Here is a 21,931-nt window from a genome sequence, read left to right on the forward strand (position 1 = left end):
AAAAATCACATAAATATTCAGGTATGTTCATACAAGAATTTTCAGATAACAAAGTATAGTTCACACCAAACTCAATTCTCCAAAGCCAATCGATTAAATGTAAATTGCAGCCTTCATATGTCATTCATGATTCAAGACAACTACTGCATAAGGATTTTAGAAATTATGATTCTCACATACATTCATAATAGTAAGAGAGACTTACCTTGATCCATGACAACCGTAATGAGAATAAGTTATTCAATCACGTTTCTTTATCTATCTCTTTCCATACTTCATATCCTCGTGTCACTTTCTTTGATGGCAAAAATGAGAGTCATTTCTATGGCAGAGATAGAACCCAAAATTCCTCTTATTCAACCAACTTCCATCAAGTTGGTTATCGGCGGTTATAAGATTTGAAAATAGTAACTTCCCATATTTGCCAATAGGTCCTTTTATTTTATTAAATCACGTTTAAGCTTTTAATTCACATGAGTCACATTATAATATTATTTAAATTTTTTTTTTCTAACATTCTCCCACTTGACTCATGTGATCTCATAACACTTCATGATTTAATAATTACATAAATCATAATGCGCATTAAAGACCTTAGATAAATTGGCTCCATCGTAATCATAATTAAAGATACAGAAATAATAAGAGTCATAGCGGTTACATGTCATTTAATCAACACATTTCCTTCCATGTACCACTATATTATCCTTCTCCTTAATATGACCGTAAAATGAGAAGTTCATAATGGGTTCAAACATAAAGTCACTCTTTCGTTAATAAACACATAATATGTTTTCCACATCATAATTTGCATGCATATACATAAAGTAGAAAACACAAATTTCAGAAACTTGCATATTAAATGAGCTCAGAGTGTCAAATAGGCATTAATAACAACATTAACATTCAACATTCACTGGTAGACAAAATGCCCATATTCTCTACATGGCCAGTAAATACTTTGGGCGGTAACCCTTTTGTTAAAGGGTCAGCAATCATAAGATTAGTGCTAATATGTTCTATTGACACTCTATGTTTCTGAACTTCTTCTTTAACGGCAAAGTATTTCAATTCCATATGCTTAGCACCTTTGGAATACTTGTCGTTTCTAGAAAAGAAAACAGCTGCGGAATTATCACAATAAATTTTCAGCGGCCTGGCAATACTGTCAACTACTCCAAATCCCAAAATAAAATTCCACAACCAATTAGCCTGAACTGTGGCCTCAAAGCATGCCACAAATTCAGCCTCCATAGTGGATGCAGCAATTGTAACGCCCGATTCTAACGCCCAATTTATATAATAATAATTATATATTTTCTTATATAATATTTTCACAATTATATCGTTAGCAATATTTTTTTTTTCATAAATAAGATAAAGGTAAAGAACAATCATATTTTGTGAATTTAATACATGATATATCGTTCTAAAATATTTACAATAATGTATTGTTTTACACAATATATTTTTCTTTCACTTTTATTACAATATTTACATTGATAGTGAAAGTAAATTTACAAAAATTGTAATAGATTCATCAAATAACCTCCTTCCAAGGAATACCACAGCTATATCAACTGCAAAATGATCTGGAATCCAAAGTAGATCCATCTATTTTGTAATATATTTAATTTATAAAAACAAAGAAAAGAGAGGAGTAAGAACAATATCCAATAAATACAATAATTCAAAAGAATAAACAGAATTATTTGTAATCAATATTAAACATATATATATATGTATATATATAAATATAAATATATATACAACTCATATATTATATATATACAATTCATATATTAGATACAATAAAATTTGAATTATACTTGTAGTGACTAGTCAGGATAAATGAGCATCATCATAACATCAACCAATAAAAGGATATTTCACCTTAATCAACAATAGGATATTTCACCTTCATTTCTTACTCATTTAAATCCCCAAGGTCAAACCTCCAGCTACAAATAATTCAAACTTTATCTTCTATGGCCATAGAACAATATTTATCTTCATAAATACGTGAAGAAATAACAACAACACGAGTCCAAGATATCACAACTATAACATAGTTGATTATAAATATATTTATAATAAATATATCTATGTAAAAGGAATATATTAAGAATACCAATGATATAAATAAAAATGACCATCATTATAAAATAATGAAACAATATAAAATATGAACACCTTAATAATTATTATAGACAAAAATAATCAAAAGTTAAGCAAATAAATGAGGTTAGGGACACCCCACTAAATAAATATACATAAAAAAAAACTAACATAAATAAATAAAAATAGGAGTAGATAAAATTTTAAAGAGATAAGGTTCTCCTCCCCCTTACCTGGATAAGTAGGAGCTAAAACTTGAGCAGAACCTCCCCCCTCTGGATTCCCTCTTTCTTTCCCTCTCTTTCCCTCTTCTCTCTCTCTCTCTCTCTCTCTCTCTCTCTCTCTCTCTCTCTCTCTCTCTCTCTCTCTTTCTCTCTCTAAATTTCCACTTCTGGCTGTATGATTTTTTTCACAGCCCCCTGCCTCCTATTTATAGGCAATCTGACGCACCCGGAACTGCCCGTACTGATTTCGGAACGGCCCGTTCCGGAACGTTCAAATATGCGTAAAATTATCAACTGGAACGGCCCGTTCTAATATCGGAACGGCCCGTTTTCAAAAAGCAGAACGGCCCGTTCTGAAACCAGAACGGCCCGTTCTCAATCTCAGCAGAACGGCCCGTTCTCCCTCCAGAACGGCCCGTTCTCCTTGTTGGAACGGCCCGTTCTGGGCCCGTTCTCAACTTGAAATTTCTGTATATTTTTATTGCTTGGAACGGCCCGTTCCAATTTTGGAACAGCCCGTTCCAAGTTACCCTTTTACCCCTCAAACTTTAATAAAATTGCAAAAATGCCATTAATAATAAAATTACAAAAATACCCTTATTCCTTTATTAAAATTACAAAATGCCATTAATTACAAAAGTACCTTTTTAAAAAAATTGGGGTGTTACAATTCTCCCCTCCTTTTAGAAATTTCGTCCCCGAAATTTACCTGAAAATAGAAATGGATAAGCTTCTCGCATCTTGCTTTCTAATTCCCATGTAGCACTTTTTACCTTATTGATGCACAAATCTATCAATCTCTCTTTCTAATGTTCATAAGTACAAGATGCGCAAACTCGGTAAGTCTATCCATAAGATCAAATTTCTTAAGAATATCATACATAACTACAACTAAGTCCATGGATACAGAATCTTATTTCCAAATTAGGACGTCTAAAGACTGTAAAAATATTAAAGACTCTAGTGTTTCACCTCAAACTTGTTTGGCATATTATATACTAGTATCCAAATTCCTCTACTTCTCTTTTCTCCTTAGGCCATGCTTCCGCTGCACAACTCTGATACATTTTAATATCTCCTAAATGAATACTAAAAGTACTTTTATGTCCTTCTTCTAAGATCATCTTCCTTAATTCAAGATTACTAAGTGTGACACCCTCTACCCCGTTATTAATATACAACAAATGTAACAATAAAATATTTCTTATCTTCTTTTTGGGTAAATAAAATCTTTCATAGTTGACAAATATTTCAAATATAACAAGGTAGAAGATTCACATTCGTAACTCATAAATCATAACTCTAGTGTAAAAATTATAAAAGAAAAGAAGTTAAGATTTTCAATACATTTTAGTGTAAAACAAGAAATCATATATATACAAATAATAATAAAGGAAATATAAATTAACTCCAGTAAAGGTGGCAATGCCTCCTGGTTAGGAATTAATTTATACTCCCAAATCATATAATAAAAAATATAACAAAAATGTACATCTTGGTCTTTTATCAAGAACGTTCAAATTACAATTCTTAACATATATTTTCCTTGAATTATATATGTTATCTACGTTATTTCTTCGTTAGAAATTACAAAAGAAGAGAAACTAAAGTTATAAAAACAATAACATATTAAACTAAAATAACTATGCCCCGATGTCACATCCTATCAGAGCATGCCCAATTGAAGCCTTTAAGCCTCATCACCAACATCCTCATGATGCTGATCACCTGCAACATAATTTAAACATATACAAAAACAACAAGGGAGTGAGAAACATCTCACTCAGTTTCAGGTGCAGAAATAAAGGCTAGATAGCACTCACACACACAACAAATATAAGTCACTTATAAATAATACACATACATCATCAATATCACATATATATTCATTTATCATGCAATGATGTCATGATCTTGACTTATAAATGCATGCATGTGGCGCCATAAGGAAGTTTCACATATCATCACTGGTGACCCTAAGGCACACCTGGTTACATCACTGGTGACCCAAAGGTACACCTGGTTACATCACTGGTGACCCTAAGGTACACCTGGTTACAAGTTACATCACTGGTGACCCTAAGATACACCTTGTTAGCATGTTACATCACTGGTATGCGGCCTCAGCGGCACACCTGGAATAATATATGCATATGATGCATGTCATACCATCATAATCTCATTGACTCAATATTTAACTTTTTACATGATTTCATTTAGTACATCATGTCCTCATTTGTCATAGTCTCATAATCATAGTTTGTCTCAATAGTCAATTCTTAGGTCTCATGTCATTTGTCCATATTTCACATGGTCATGTCATCAATACTCCTCTTAAGGTCCGCATAGGTATTCACAGAGATCCAGAGAGCATTCTTATTCATATTAAAACTCATTTATTATTAACATTAATTTCATATTCATTTATTACTTTCAACAAAGAACAAGGTAGAGTAAATAGAAAATCAGACAGAACAACGGCACTTTCAACAAAAACAAAGTAGAATAAATAGAAAATCGGACAGAACAACGGCACCTTCAACAAAAAGCAAAGTAGAGTAAATAGAAATTTAGACAGAACAACGGCACCTCCAACAAAAAAGCAAAGTAGAGTAAATAGAAATTAAACAGAATAACGACAAAGGATTGGGGGCCAATCCGACAAACAACTATCCAACAATTATCCCTACACCCCTGAGCGAGGTTCTCACTCCCCCCCTTACCTGGATAAGCGGAGCTGAACTTAGGCAGAGCCTCCTCCTCTGGATTCCCTCTTCCTTTCTCTCTCTCTTTCTTTCTCTTTCTTTCTCTCTCTCTCTCTCTCTCTTCTCTTTCTCTCTCTAAAATTTCACTTTCTTCCTCTGTATAAAAAATTTCACCCCCCCTGCCCCTATTTATAGGCAATCTGACGCACCCGGAACGGCCCGTACTGATTCCGGAACGGCCCGTTCCGGATCCTTCAAATCTGGGCAAAATTTGTAACTGGAACGGCCCGTTCCAAAATCGAAACGGCCCGTTCCCAAAAAAACCAGAACGGCCCGTTCTGAAACCAGAACGGCCCGTTCTCAATCTCAGAAGAACGGCCCGTTCTCCTTCCGGAACGGCCCGTTCTCCATACCGGAACGGCCCGTTCCAAAGCCGTTCTGGGACTACAAAAACCTCACATTTTCAACATTTGGAACGGCCCGTTCCACTTTTGGAACGGCCCGTTCCAGAACCCAAAATACCCCTATAACTTTATTAAAATTACGAAAATGCCATTAACAAAAATAATAATAATTTGGGTGTTACAATTCTCCCCTCCTTTTAGAAATTTCGTCCCCGAAATTTACCTGAAAACAGAAATGGATGAGCTTCTCGCATCTTGCTTTCTAATTCCCATGTAGCACTTTCTTCAATATTTCCTCCCCAAACGACCTTAACCAAAGGGATTTCCTTTCCTCTTAGTTGTTTCACTCTCTTGTCATCAATCCTTAGAGGAACCGTTTCATAAGTAAGATTATCCTTCAACTGAATGTTGTCAGACTCAATGATATGGGAAGGATCATGGATATACTTTCTGAGTTGGGAAACATGAAAGACACTATGGAGATTTGAAAGAGATGGAGGCAAAGCAATTTGATAGGCCACTTCACCGATTCTTTTAAGAATTTGATAAGGACCAATGAAACGTGGAGTAAGCTTACGGGATTTCAGTGCTCTGCCTACTCCTGTCCAAGGAGTGACTTTAAGGAATACATGATCACCTTCTTTAAACTTAAGGTCTTTTCTCCTCTTGTCATTATAACTCTTTTGCCTACTCTGGGTTGCTCTCATCTTCTCTTGGATCATCTTAACCTGTTCAGTAGTTTGTTGAACTATCTCAGGTCCTAACATGACATTCTCTCCAGGTTCTACCCAACATAAAGGTGTTCTACATCTCCTACCATACAGAGCCTCATATGGTGCCATCCCAATACTAGAATGGTAGCTATTATTGTAGGTAAATTCTATCAAAGGTAGGAAACTATCCCAACTACCCCCACGTTCTAAGATGCAAGCCCTCAACAAGTCTTCCAAAGATTGTATGGTTCTCTCAGTTTGGCCATCTGTTTGGGGATGGTAAGCTGAACTCAATCTAAGCTTAGTGCCTAAAGCCTTATGCAAACTCTCCCAAAATCTAGAGGTGAACCTAGGATCTCTATCAGACACAATACTAGTAGGAACTCCATGCAACCTCACGATCTCACTGATGTACAACTTGGTTAACCTCTCCAAAGAGTACCTAATATTAATGGGAATAAAATGGGCAGACTTAGTCAATCTATCCACAATGACCCATATAGCATCCAAGTTCTTCACAGTCTTAGGTAACCCAACTACAAAATCCATAGAGATGCTATCCCACTTCCACACAGGCACATCTAAAGGTTGCATCAAACCTGAAGGTTTTTGGTGTTCTACCTTAGCTTTCTGACATACTAAGCAAGCATACACAAATTCCTCCACTTCCCTCTTCATCTTAGGCCACCAAAACATCTTCTTAAGGTCTTGGTACATCTTAGTGGCTCCTGGATGGATACTAAGGATACTCTTATGACCTTCTTCCAGGATTGCTCTCTTAAGTTCTGGCACACTAGGAATGCACAACCTATCCTTAAATCTTTAAACTCCATCCACTCCAATTCTAAACTCACTTTTCACAGCTTGATTCAACTTCTCTACCCGACTCAATAAGAAAGGATCCATCTTCTGACCTTCTCTAATCTCATCTATCAAGCTATTAGTCACTCTTAAAGCTCCCAACTTAATACTCTTAGAGGTCAACTCACACCCTAAGCTCATATCCCTAAACTCCTCAATCATTTGCATTTCCCTAATCATCAAGGAAGACATTCTCAAAGATTTTCTACTCAAAGCATCAGCTACAACATTAGCCTTGCCAGGGTGATAATTTAATTGAAAGTCATAATCCTTAAGAAACTCTAACCATCTCCTCTGCCTCATATTCAATTCCTTTTGGTCAAACAAGTACTTAAGGCTTTTATGGTCACTAAAAACCTCAAATCTAGACCCAAACAAGTAATGTCTCCACAACTTGAGCACAAAAACTATTGCAGCTAACTCAAGGTCATGGGTAGGATAGTTTTGCTCATGAATTTTAAGTTGTCTTGAAGCATAGGCTACTACCTTACCCTCCTGCATAAGCACTCCTCCTAAACCCAATTTAGAAGCATCACAAAATACCTCAAAAGTCTTACTAGGATCAGGTAATACTAACACAGGAGCACTAGTTAATCTCCTCTTAAGTTCTTGAAAACTTTCCTCACACTTAGAATCCCACACAAAAGGTTGGTCTTTCTTCGTCAGCTTAGTCAAAGGAAGAGCTAGCCTAGAGAAATTCTCTATGAACCTTCTGTAATACCAGCTAGTCCTAGAAAACTCCTAATCTCAAATACTGATTTAGGTGTTCTCCACTCTAACACAGCTTCTACCTTAGCAGAATCTACAGCTATTCCACCCTTGGATATCACATGTCCTAGAAAGTTCACACTATCCAACCAAAATTCACATTTTGACAATTTTGCATACAACTGCCTCTCCTTAAGGGTTTGAAGAACGATCCTAAGGTGCTCAACATGCTCCTCCCTAGTCTTGGAATACACTAGGATATCATCTATGAAGACCACTACAAATCTATCCAAGTAAGGGTGAAAGATCCTATTCATGTAGTCCATAAAAACACCAGGTGCATTAGTCACACCAAAAGGCATAACTAAATACTCATAGTGCCCATAACGGGTTCTAAAGGCAGTCTTAGGAACATCCTCAGCTCTCACTCTAATCTGATGGTATCCTGACCTTAAATCTATCTTACTGAACACACAAGCTCCAACTAGTTGATCCATAAGGTCATCTATCCTAGGCAAAGGATACTTATTCTTAATGGTCACTTTATTCAGTTGCCTATAGTCTACGCACAACCTCATGCTCCCATCTTTCTTCTTAACCAACAAAACAGGCGCTCCCCAAGGCGAGACACTAGGCCTAATGAATTGTTTTCCTTGTAATTCCTCTATTTGTTTCTTAAGCTCAACTAACTCTGTAGGGGACATCCTATAGGGTGCTATAGATATAGGTGGGGTACCTGGTACTAAGTCTATGCTAAACTCAATCTCTCTCTCAGGTGGTAAACTAGACACTTCCTTAGGAAATACTTCTGGAAATTCTCTCACTAAGGGAATCTCATCTAGCTTACTATCAGTCTCAAGTGTTAAAGAAGCTAAGATCATGTACACTTTTTCATTGTCTTTTAAACAAGTTTTAATGTCAGCAGCACTAAGAAATTCCGTACTCTTACATTCACCAAAGGAAATAGATTTCTCAAAGCAGTTTAAAAGGACATGGTGAGAAGATAACCAATCCATACCAAGAATTACATCTAATTGACTAAGAGGCAAACAAATTAAGTCAACTAGAAACTGCTTATCAGAAACTGTCAAAGGACATTTCAAACACACTAGGGATGTAGTCACAGGACCATTAGTAGGGGTTTCAACAACTAGATCAAAATCTAACAAAGACACAGGCAAATTCAATTTTTGGACACAAGAGACAGAAATAAAGGAATGAGTTGCACCAGAATCAAATAGTACAACAAAAGGAGTCTCAGCTATGAAACAAGTACCTTGTATCAAATTTTCTGACCGAGAAGCTTCAGCACCACTAAGAGCAAATACTCTCCCCACAGTCTTTGGACGCTCAGTTTGCGAACCCGATCCCATAACACGTGTTCTTTGTGATTCAAGACATTGGGTACTGATGTGACCTTTACCATTGCAGTTGAAGCAGGTAACTTCCCTGTCACGACACTCAGACTGATTATGACCAACAAGTCCACACTTCCAGCATCTTACTGAAGGAGTGGACACAGACCCTCCAACACTTCCAGTAGCACTAACAGTGGATCCTCTAGTAAGCAACTTACTTTTATTAGCAGCAGCTTTACTCCCTTGAAATCTATTAGAAGCGAAGTAAGGCTTACTCCTTCCCGAAGTACTAGAACTCACAGCACGGATAGGACCTCCAACTCCTTTATAAAAAGCAGCACGAGCACGGTTGTCATGATCATAAATGCTGCACTTATTGACCAGAGTGGGAAAGTGATATATCTCCTGATAGTTAATTGCAGTTTTCACTTCAGGACGCAGACCATTTACAAATTTTATGCATTTAGCTCTTTCACCACCCTCACCATGGTAGTGTGTGCAATAACGAACCAAAGCATCAAATTTGGCAGCATACACAGCCACTGTGTCGTTCCCTTGATTCAGCTCAAGGAATTCCATTTCTTTCCGACTTCTCACATCATCCGGGAAATACTTCTCAAGAAAGACCTTCTTGAAGTTGTCCCAATTCAAGTGCACCCCTCCATCAATCATCCTCCGAAGTGCTCCTTCCCACCAAAAGTGAGCATCAGCAGTCAACATGAATGTGGCCAACTTCACCTTCTGAGCGATGGGACAATCCATAACATTGAAAATTTTTTCTATTTCTGTTAGCCAATTCATAGCAGCATCTGGGTCATATCCTCCTTTAAAGGTAGGTGGGTGATTTCGTTGAAATTGCTCCAACCAGTTAGGAGCGACCTCAGTCCTATTGTTATTATTCATAGCTTGTGCTAATGCTTGAAGAGCATCGGCAATCGCACGATCATTTCTACCAGCCATAGTCTAAGAAAATAATACAATCAATAAACATAATCAATCATCATACTATCATACCAACAAGTTTTACAATCAATTCAGTCCATCATTCATGTACCAAATAAACATAGTAAACCAAATAAGCATAGTAAACTCATAACTCACGGTCGATTAGATCGACCTGCTCTGATACCACTAAATGTGACACCCTCTACCCCGTTATTAATATACAACAAATGTAACAATAAAATATTTCTTATCTTCTTTTTGGGTAAATAAAATCTTTCATAGTTGACAAATATTTCAAATATAACAAGGTAGAAGATTCACATTCGTAACTCATAAATCATAACTCTAGTGTAAAAATTATAAAAGAAAAGAAGTTAAGATTTTCAATACATTTTAGTGTAAAACAAGAAATCATATATATACAAATAATAATAAAGGAAATATAAATTAACTCCAGTAAAGGTGGCAGTGCCTCCTGGTTAGGAATTAATTTATACTCCCAAATCATATAATAAAAAATATAACAAAAATGTACATCTTGGTCTTTTATCAAGAACGTTCAAATTACAATTCTTAACATATATTTTCCTTGAATTATATATGTTATCTACGTTATTTCTTCGTTAGAAATTACAAAAGAAGAGAAACTAAAGTTATAAAAACAATAACATATTAAACTAAAATAACTATGCCCCGATGTCACATCCTATCAGAGCATGCCCAATTGAAGCCTTTAAGCCTCATCACCAACATCCTCATGATGCTGATCACCTGCAACATAATTTAAACATATACAAAAACAACAAGGGAGTGAGAAACATCTCACTCAGTTTCAGGTGCAGAAATAAAGGCTAGATAGCACTCACACACACAACAAATATAAGTCACTTATAAATAATACACATACATCATCAATATCACATATATATTCATTTATCATGCAATGATGTCATGATCTTGACTTATAAATGCATGCATGTGGCGCCATAAGGAAGTTTCACATATCATCACTGGTGACCCTAAGGCACACCTGGTTACATCACTGGTGACCCAAAGGTACACCTGGTTACATCACTGGTGACCCTAAGGTACACCTGGTTACAAGTTACATCACTGGTGACCCTAAGATACACCTTGTTAGCATGTTACATCACTGGTATGCGGCCTCAGCGGCACACCTGGAATAATATATGCATATGATGCATGTCATACCATCATAATCTCATTGACTCAATATTTAACTTTTTACATGATTTCATTTAGTACATCATGTCCTCATTTGTCATAGTCTCATAATCATAGTTTGTCTCAATAGTCAATTCTTAGGTCTCATGTCATTTGTCCATATTTCACATGGTCATGTCATCAATACTCCTCTTAAGGTCTGCATAGGTATTCACAGAGATCCAGAGAGCATTCTTATTCATATTAAAACTCATTTATTATTAACATTAATTTCATATTCATTTATTACTTTCAACAAAGAACAAGGTAGAGTAAATAGAAAATCAGACAGAACAACGGCACTTTCAACAAAAACAAAGTAGAATAAATAGAAAATCGGACAGAACAACGGCACCTTCAACAAAAAGCAAAGTAGAGTAAATAGAAATTTAGACAGAACAACGGCACCTCCAACAAAAAAGCAAAGTAGAGTAAATAGAAATTAAACAGAATAACGACAAAGGATTGGGGGCCAATCCGACAAACAACTATCCAACAATTATCCCTACACCCCTGAGGGAGGTTCTCACTCCCCCCCTTACCTGGATAAGCGGAGCTGAACTTAGGCAGAGCCTCCTCCTCTGGATTCCCTCTTCCTTTCTCTCTCTCTTTCTTTCTCTTTCTTTCTCTCTCTCTCTCTCTCTCTTCTCTTTCTCTCTCTAGAATTTCACTTTCTTCCTCTGTATAAAAAATTTCACCCCCCTGCCCCTATTTATAGGCAATCTGACGCACCCGGAACGGCCCGTACTGATTCCGGAATGGCCCGTTCCGGATCCTTCAAATCTGGGAAAAATTTGTAACTGGAACGGCCCGTTCCAAAATCGAAACGGCCCGTTCCCAAAAAACCAGAACGGCCCGTTCTGAAACCAGAACGGCCCGTTCTCAATCTCAGAAGAACGGCCCGTTCTCCTTCCGGAACGGCCCGTTCTCCATACCGGAACGGCCCGTTCCAAAGCCGTTCTGGGACTACAAAAACCTCACATTTTCAACATTTGGAACGGCCCGTTCCACTTTTGGAACGGCCCGTTCCAGAACCCAAAATACCCCTATAACTTTATTAAAATTACGAAAATGCCATTAACAAAAATAATAATAATTTGGGTGTTACACTAAGCACATAGATTCTATCTTTGAATCATCAACTTTCAAGCGTAAAGGGCTATTTATACCTCTACCAATCTTTTCCACTTAGCCCACTAAAAAAGGATTTAACTCCTGAGTCCTCTAATCACATCTATTAATCTATTAATCCTTTCAACATACTCAATTCAATGTTCCTAAGGGTGAGCTTACACATCACGCTTAAGTTTCTAAATTCTTCAATCAAATCCAATCCTTAAATAATCAAAAATACTATATCAGTGATCATCATAATCAAGACATCTGTTACAATATTGGTTTAACTTTTGTGAGTCTTTCCACAACCTTTCCAAAGATCAAACACTTAAGCATAAGTTCACTAGGTACACATATCAGATCTCTAATTTCACCATTCCATCTATACCCAAGTCAAACTTAAATTTCTAATGTGAGCAAATATACATCCCTTTAACCATAAGAGGAGATATATACAGAGCTTTCGTACTCAAAGTATCGATTACCACATTGACTTTTTCCAAATAACAACAAAAATTAAAATCTTAATCATTAACAGTTTTCAACTATCTCTTTGTCTCATATTCAACTCCTTTGGATCAAACAGATGTGTAAGATTCTTATGATCACTAAATATCTCAAACTTAGAATCATACCAGTAATGTTTCCAAAATCTTAAGTGTAAATATTACAATCTCTAATTCAAGGTTATGGGTAAGGTAATTTTTTTTTTCATGAATTTTTTCTTCATACCTAGATACCTAGAAATATAAGCTACTACCTTTCCTTCTTACATCAACGATCCACTCAAACCCGTTTTCGAAGCATCACTATATAACACATAACACTTACTAAAATCCGATAATCTTAACACTAAGCAATATTTCCTTAAGAGTTTGAAAACTACCTTCACTTACTATTCCATAAAGGCAACTCTCTCTTTTAGGTGAATCCAAACAAAAGTAATGATATCTTAGAAATTTCCTCAATAAATCTCCTATATTAATAAGTTAATGCAAGAAAGCTCTTAACCTCACTAATTGACTTAGGTATCTCCCACTTAAATACAATTTCTAGATAGATCTATATCATATCTCCACTAGAAATTACAAGACCTAGAAAATTCACTTTATATAATAAAAATTCATACTTAGATAACTTAGCGTAATGTTGTCTTGGATATATCTTCACCCTTAACTCCAATATGATGATATCACATCCTAAGGTCAATCTCACTAAACACACAAATATTCATTACTTGATCCCTAAAGTTATCTATCCATATATCAACATACATGCATATCAAATCATATCAAAATACTTACTTTAATCCTTCATATATATCATCCTTAAGCATGTATGAATCAATTACCGTTTACTACGTATGACCTGTACATGAACAACCTTTTTCCCCATCAAGAAACTTTTGATCCACAATACAACACCTCAGAATATCAGAATAAAATTGATTTCCTAATAAATCACAAACATCATATGATAACATATATATCCCTTTAACAACTATCAACGAAAATGACATAGAAAATTATAATCATCCAAATGATCTCAAACCTATCACCAAAAGAAAGTTAACAGGATAAACTATCACTCTTATGAAGACTTGAAATTCTAAAATGATCATATACTTAGCTAAAATTTTCAAAAATTGTAATAGATATAAACAGCGCTAACAGCTAGACCTTTGTTTACTAAAATAGTCATAACGAAAGTTCTAATCTCCATTGTACCTGATTTTGGTACCCTTTACAAGTTAACATCCAAGACTACAACTTTATGAAGATCATAAAATCCAACTCTATCAATATAATACTTGTACTGGCACAACAAAACTGCAGTTAAGACATTCCCTGTATTGATCAGCCAAAAGAGCGCACCAAAGTCTAAAGCCACAAAAATACCTTAAAACACTTTCAAACCATTATTTAAGCTTCTTCCTACAATCCTAAACCAAAATAACTTGCATATTTAGCACAAAGAACTTAGAAACTAAAATAAAACCCTTATTCAACCTAACCCATAAAAATCAATATATAAGCATCAAATATAATAAATCATATAATAAGATTTTAAAAGTAATAAAGGAAATATAAATTGATTCCAGTAAAGGTGGCAGTGCCTCCTAGTTAGGAATAATTTATAACTTCCAAATCATGTAAAATAAAATAACAGAGATGTACACTTGAGCCTTTTATCAAAACATTCAAAACTTTCTTGGATTCATTCGCTAAAACTATAAACTCTACCAAATGAGCACGGTAAACTCATAACTCACGGCCGATTGGATCGACCTGCTTTGATACCACTTAATGTAACGCCCGATTCTAACGCCCAATTTATATAATAATAATTATATATTTTCTTATATAATATTTTCACAATTATATCGTTAACAATATTTTTTTTTTCATAAATAAGATAAAGGTAAAGAACAATCATATTTTGTGAATTTAATACATGATATATCGTTCTAAAATATTTACAATAATGTATTGTTTTACACAATATATTTTTCTTTCACTTTTATTACAATATTTACATTGATAGTGAAAGTAAATTTATAAAAATTGTAATAGATTCATCAAATAGCCTCCTTCCAAGGAATACCACAGCTATATCAACTGCAAAATGATCTGGAATCCAAAGTAGATCCATCTATTTTGTAATATATTTAATTTATAAAAACAAAGAAAAGAGAGGAGTAAGAACAATATCCAATAAATACAATAATTCAAAAGAATAAACAGAATTATTTGTAATCAATATTAAACATATATATATGTATATATATAAATATAAATGTATATACAACTCATATATTATATATATACAATTCATATATTAGATACAATAAAATTTGAATTATACTTGTAGTGACTAGTCAGGATAAATGAGCATCATTATAACATCAACCAATAAAAGGATATTTCACCTTAATCAACAATAGGATATTTCACCTTCATTTCTTACTCATTTAAATCTCCAAGGTCAAACCTCCAGCTACAAATAATTCAAACTTTATCTTCTATGGCCATAGAACAATATTTATCTTCATAAATACATGAAGAAATAACAACAACACGAGTCCAAGATATCACAACTATAACATAGTTGATTATAAATATATTTATAATAAATATATCTATGTAAAAGGAATATATTAAGAATACCAATGATATAAATAAAAATGACCATCATTATAAAATAATGAAACAATATAAAATATGAACACCTTAATAATTATTATAGACAAAAATAATCAAAAGTTAAGCAAATAAATGAGGTTAGGGACACCCCACTAAATAAATATACATAAAAAAAATAACATAAATAAATAAAAATAGGAGTAGATAAAATTTTAAAGAGATAAGGTTCTCCTCCCCCTTACCTGGATAAGTAGGAGCTAAAACTTGAGCAGAACCTCCCCCCTCTGGATTCCCTCTTTCTTTCCCTCTCTTTCCCTCTCTCTCTCTCTCTCTCTCTCTCTCTCTCTCTCTCTCTCTCTCTTTCTCTTTCTCTCTCTAAATTTCCACTTCTGGCTGTATGATTTTTTTCACAGCCCCCTGCCTCCTATTTATAGGCAATCTGACGCACCCGGAACGGCCCGTACTGATTTCGGAACGGCCCGTTCCGGAACGTTCAAATATGCGTAAAATTATCAACTGGAACGGCCCGTTCTAATATCGGAACGACCCGTTTTCAAAAAGCAGAACGGCCCGTTCTGAAACCAGAACGGCCCGTTCTCAATCTCAGCAGAACGGCCCGTTCTCCCTCCAGAACGGCCCGTTCTCCTTGTTGGAACGGCCCGTTCTGGGCCCGTTCTCAACTTGAAATTTCTGTATATTTTTATTGCTTGGAACGGCCCGTTCCAATTTTGGAACAGCCCGTTCCAAGTTACCCTTTTACCCCTCAAACTTTAATAAAATTGCAAAAATGCCATTAATAATAAAATTACAAAAATACCCTTATTCCTTTATTAAAATTACAAAATGCCATTAATTACAAAAGTACCTTTTTAAAAAAATTGGGGTGTTACAGCAATGACTGACTGCTTCGCACTCTTCCATGAAATTGCTCCTCCGGCTAAAAGATACACATAACCAAATGTAGACTTTCTTGTATCTATACAACCGGCAAAATCTGAATCTGTATATCCAATCACTTCAAGATGATCAGATTTCTTATAAGTAAGCATGTGATCCTTTGTCCCTTGCAAGTATCTTAAGACTTTCTTTGCAGCTTTCCAATGGTCCAATCCTGGATTACTTTGGTATCTACCAAGCATACCAACTGCAAAGCTAATATCTGGCCTTGTACATGTTTGAGCATACATCAAACTCCCAACAACAGATGCATAAGGGATATTTTCCATCTGTTTCCGTTCCAAATCATTCTTTGGACATTGCATAAGACTAAATTTGTCTCCTTTCTGTATTGGAACGGGAGATGCTGAACATGTATCCATTCTGAATCTCTCTAAAACTTTATTAATATAGGCTTTCTGAGACAAGCCTAACAGTCCTTGTGATCTATCACGGAATATTTCTATTCCTATCACATAGCCTGCCTCACCCATATCTTTCATTTCAAAGTTGTTAGAAAGAAACTTCTTAGTCTCACTTAATAGACCAAGATCATTAGTTGCAAGCAAAATGTCATCAACATATAGAATTAGAAATATAAACTTGCTCCCACTGACCTTCAGATATATACACCGATCAACAGTGTTTTCCTTAAATCCAAAGGACATAATAGTATCATTGAACTTAATATACCATTGCCGGGAAGCTTGTTTAAGTCCATATATTGATTTCTTAAGTTTACACACCATGTGTTCCTTTCCTTCTTCAATGAATCCCACTGGTTGATCCATATAAACATTCTCTTCTAAATTCCCATTCAAAAAGGCAGTTTTAACATCCATTTGATGTAACTCAAGGTCATAATGAGCTACTAATGCCATGATAATTCTGAAAGAATCTTTCTTAGAAACCGGAGAAAAGGTTTCCTTATAATCAATGCCATCCTTTTGAGTAAAACCTTTGGCAACAAGTCGAGCCTTGTGTCGTTCGATATTGCCATGAGAGTCACGCTTAGTCTTAAAGACCCATTTACACCCAACTCTCTTGCACCCTTCAGGCAATTCCACAAGATCCCATACATCATTTTGTGTCATTGATTTAAGCTCATCATTCATGGCATCTAACCATTTTCCAGAATTATCACCATTAATAGCTTCTGAAAATGAAACTGGATCATTATCAATGCTTAAGTCATTTTCTGACTCTTGTAGATAAACCACATAGTCATTTGAAATAGCAGATCTCTTTTCCCTTAGAGATCTTCTTAATACTATTTCTTGTGGTTGTTCTACTATAGATTCATTGTTAACCACATGATCATTAATTTGTTGTTCTTCTTGATTGTTGTTTGGTTCAACAACATGGGGAACAACAATTCTTGAAGTAAAAGCACTAGTTAAAGGAACTTGTACTCTAACTTCCTTAATCTCCACATTTCGTGAAGTTTCACTCCCATTGATTTCACCATTTTCAATGAACCTGGCATTTCCAGTTTCAACAATTCTTGTACTATGAGTAGGACAGTAAAACATATACCCTTTTGATTTTGTTGGATAACCAATGAAATACCCACTGATTGTTCTTACATCCAGTTTCTTTTCTTGCGGATTGTATATTCTAATTTCTACCTGACAACCCCAAACATGTAGGTGTCTTAAACTGGGTTTCCTACCTGTCCACAATTCAAAAGGTGTCTTTTGAACCGCCTTACTAGGAACCATGTTTAACAAATACATGGCAGTTTTTAAAGCATACATCCACAATGATATAGGTAAAGATGAATAACTTAACATGCTCCTAACCATATCCATTAAGGTTCGATTACGCCTTTCTGAAACACCATTTTGTTGTGGTGTACCTGGCATTGTGTATTGAGCACAAATACCACGCTTTTCAAGGAACTTAGCAAATGGACCAGGATATTGTCCACTCTCATCATATCTTCCATAATACTCACCACCTCTATCTGACCTGACAATTTTCACCTTTCTGTCTAATTTCCTTTCCACTTCAGTTATATAAATTTCCAAGGCATTCACTGCTTGAGATTTCTCACGCAGTAAATAGACATACCCATAACGTGAAAAGTCATCAATGAAAGTGATAAAGTACTTTTCTTTATTGAAAGAATTAACATCAAAAGGTCCACATATATCAGTGTGTATAATTTCAAGAAGCTGAGTGCTTCTTGTGGCTCCTTTCTTTGTGTGTTTTGTTTGTTTACCTTTAATACAATCCACACATACATTTAGATCAGTAAAATCTAAATTTGAAAGAATTTCATTCTTTACTAATCTTTGTATCCTTTCTTTGGAAATGTGTCCCAAACGCTTATGCCACAAGTAAGCAGAACGTTCATTCACTAAACTACATTTAGTGCCAACATTATGATGCAAGGTCATAAGAGTTTCAGCATATAAATTATCAAGATTCAATTTATATAAACCATCACAAAGTGTACCAGATCCAATCATACAAGTACGCTTATATAAACTGAAACAATTATTTCCAAACCTAAAAGAGTATCCAGCAACATCAAGTTTAGACAAGGAAACTAAATTCCTAGAAATACTAGGTACATAAAAAGTATCAAACAAGTCTAAATGAAATCCAGTGTCAAGGATTAAACGATAAGTCCCGACGGCTTCCACTGGAACTTTCACTCTATTCCCCATGAAGACAAACTTCTCATTTGGGCTTATGGTTCGGGTTGTAAGGAATCCCTGCATCATATTAGAAACATGAGTTGTACATCCAGAATCAATCCACCAAGTATTATGGGGAACTTCAGTTAAGTTAGATTCGAAACATACATAAGCATTATGCTCACCTTTCTTTTCGAACCAAGCTTTACGTTTTGGGCAATCCTTCTGGAAATGACCAGACTTCCCACAGAAATGACATTTGTCAGTTTTCTTCTGGATTTTAGTAGAGGACTCAGCAATCTTTAATGGTCCCTTTCCCTTTCCATGTTTCTTATTAACTTTCTTTTCAGCTCCTTGATTATTCACATAATGAATGGAGTGATTTCCTTGATTCTTAAGTCTGGTTTCCTCCTGAACTAACATACTGTGCAATTCATGCACATTCCATTTGTCTTTCATGGTGTTATAGTTCATTTGGAAAGGACCATACTCAGACGGTAATGAGTTCAAAATAAACTGCACAAGGAAATTTTCATCTACTGCCATTCCAAGAGACTTAAGTCTTGCTGCAATGTTTGTCATCTCAATGACATGTTCATGCATAGTACGAGAACCATCAAACTTCATGGTGGTTAAGGTACTCATTAATGTCCCAGCAAGAGACTTATCAGCAGTTTGGGAGCGCTCTTCCACAAATTTCATAAACTCTTTTGCACTTTCAGTTTTGGGAAGAGCAGACTTAATGTTATTTGCTATGCTCATTCGCATAAACATCAGGCTAAGTCTGTTTGATTTTTCCCAAGCCTTATAATGGGTTTTCTCTTCATTGCTACTATCATCAGTAATAGCAGCAGGTTTTTCAACTTGAATAGCTAAATCAAGATCCAAAACACCTAAGTGAAATTGGACTTGTTCGCTCCAATCAGAGAAATTCAACCCATTAAAAACCGAAACAGACATAGCATGAGAATGCAAAGATACAGGAACAGATACTGCAATTAACACATGCTTAACATTATTACTTTGAGTCATAAATTAAACATACGATACAAATTCAAATAACAAACAAGCATTCTATGCATACTAATGTTCTCCTTTGGGTGATACATTAATACACAAAACATAATGATGCTAATAATATTAACATTATTTGGCAAGACATATGCACTAATTAAAAATATTTATTATCTTTGAATAAATAAATAAAACTAATAATGCATACTCACTACCAACAGTCATATCCATTAATTATAAGAACAATTAATCAACCTTTGGGTGATCCATAAATGTCTTATAATAATAAACTTCAATCAACCCATAAATCAATAATTTATAATTTAGCATCCATTCTATGGGTAATTGAAATAAAATTTGTTATTAATTTGGAATTAACTAAAACATAAAGATTTGACCACTTTGGTGATTACAAATCTATCATACATTTAATCCCAAAATAAATACAATCTTAAGCAAAATACACACACATGTTGTAACAGTGGGTATTCTCTTGATATTCATTTCAAAACATTCCAAATTGAAAACAATCTCGAGAAGCACAGCGAAAACATAATAGCATGATTCCAAACAATTTCCAATTGAAATTAAAATTCATAATAAAGAAAACAATTTGGCAATTCCATTTCAATTTCATCATTTCCATACGCATAAGCTATAAATGCAAATTGAAATTGACATGACAGGGAATATAGGAAAGCATTCGGGATTTGTTTTTAATGCAATATTTTATTTCAAATCAAGTGGATTGCATATTGGAAAGCATTCGGGTTGCACACTTCATTAATGTTTCGTACTTTTATCAACTTATTTTAATTCGGCACCCAAAGTCATGGTGTTGCTACTTTAGCGTGATTTATCTTAAAGTTAGGGAAAGACCAATTCGTCCCCAGAACATGGTTTCATGCAATAATTCATATTACAAATTCAAGGGTCATTCGAAATTGAATTCATAACATTTTCCAAAATCGAATTCATTCTCAGTATGTACAGCTGGGAAAAATTGTTCCAATAAATTTCCAATTAAAATTAGGGTTCATGAAATTGGAAAACATTATTCATGGAGAATCATAAATTCAACAACCTAAAGCTCTGATACCACATGTAAATTGCAGCCTTCATATGTCATTCATGATTCAAGACAACTACTGCATAAGAATTTTAGAAATTATGATTCTCACATACATTCATAATAGTAAGAGAGACTTACCTTGATCCATGACAACCGTAATGAGAATAAGTTATTCAATCACGTTTCTTTATCTATCTCTTTCCATACTTCATATCCTCGTGTCACTTTCTTTGATGGCAAAAACGAGAGTCGTTTCTATGGCAGAGATAGAACCCAAAATTCCTCTTATTCAACCAACTTCCATCAAGTTGGTTATCGGCGGTTATAAGATTTGAAAATAGTAACTTCCCATATTTTCCAATAGGTCCTTTTATTTTATTAAATCACGTTTAAGCTTTTAATTCACATGAGTCACATTATAATATTATTTAAATTTTTTTTCTTCTAACATTAAAAACATAATTAACGCCTAAATTACACTTTTATACCATCAATTGATTAAACATATATATTAAATTTACAAAAATCTCTCAATTTCAACAATCTTCATCCTAAGGTTTGTCACGGGAACTATAGGATCTTATAGATTCACAACATATATAAGTCAAAGATTAACCATAGGGCACAAAAGACAAACAATAAGATTGAGAGTCAATCCTATTACCCAACTCATACCCCACACCCCAAGAGAGAAAACTCTCATTCCTTCAATCCATTCTTACCTTGATAGTTGCTTGACAATGAA

The 21,931-nt window shown here is 34.8% G+C and overlaps 2 protein-coding genes across 2 annotated transcripts; both read right to left on the reverse strand.

Annotated features, from left to right (window-relative positions):
- Window positions 1-2,613: 2,613 nt before the first annotated feature.
- Window positions 2,614-11,966, reverse strand: LOC145949474 (uncharacterized). The gene is made up of 3 exons (XM_083059427.1): window positions 11,803-11,966; window positions 9,010-10,807; window positions 2,614-4,070 (listed from the first exon to the last, which is right to left on the reverse strand). Exons 2-3 carry the CDS (start codon window positions 10,049-10,051, stop codon window positions 4,033-4,035), a joined length of 1,080 nt encoding a protein of 359 aa, XP_082915553.1. The 5' UTR covers window positions 10,052-10,807; window positions 11,803-11,966; the 3' UTR covers window positions 2,614-4,032.
- Window positions 11,967-19,143: 7,177 nt separating this feature from the next.
- LOC145949886 (uncharacterized) lies at window positions 19,144-21,334 on the reverse strand. Its single transcript, XM_083060788.1, has 4 exons — window positions 21,325-21,334; window positions 20,725-20,769; window positions 19,286-20,092; window positions 19,144-19,178 (listed from the first exon to the last, which is right to left on the reverse strand). Exons 1-4 carry the CDS (start codon window positions 21,332-21,334, stop codon window positions 19,144-19,146), a joined length of 897 nt encoding a protein of 298 aa, XP_082916914.1.
- Window positions 21,335-21,931: the final 597 nt, after the last annotated feature.

The sequence above is a fragment of the Cajanus cajan genome, chromosome 7 (assembly GCF_000230855.2).
Source record: "Cajanus cajan strain Asha chromosome 7, NIPB_CcT2T_4, whole genome shotgun sequence".
Classification (NCBI taxonomy): Eukaryota; Viridiplantae; Streptophyta; class Magnoliopsida; order Fabales; family Fabaceae; genus Cajanus; species Cajanus cajan.

Coding starts and splice junctions, on each gene's coding strand:
- LOC145949474 (XM_083059427.1), bottom strand. CDS start 10,051: ATGGCTGGTAGAAATGATCGTGCGATTGCCGATGCTCTTCAAGCATTA. Junction 4,071..9,009: donor GTCAGAAAATTTGATACAAG/GTACTTGTTTCA, acceptor ATTATGTTGCAG/GTGATCAGCATCATGAGGAT.
- LOC145949886 (XM_083060788.1), bottom strand. Junction 20,093..20,724: donor TGAAATGGAATTGCCAAATT/GTTTTCTTTATT, acceptor TGTTAATTGCAG/TATCTGTTCCTGTATCTTTG. Junction 19,179..19,285: donor AGCTTGGTTCGAAAAGAAAG/GTGAGCATAATG, acceptor AATATGATGCAG/GGATTCCTTACAACCCGAAC.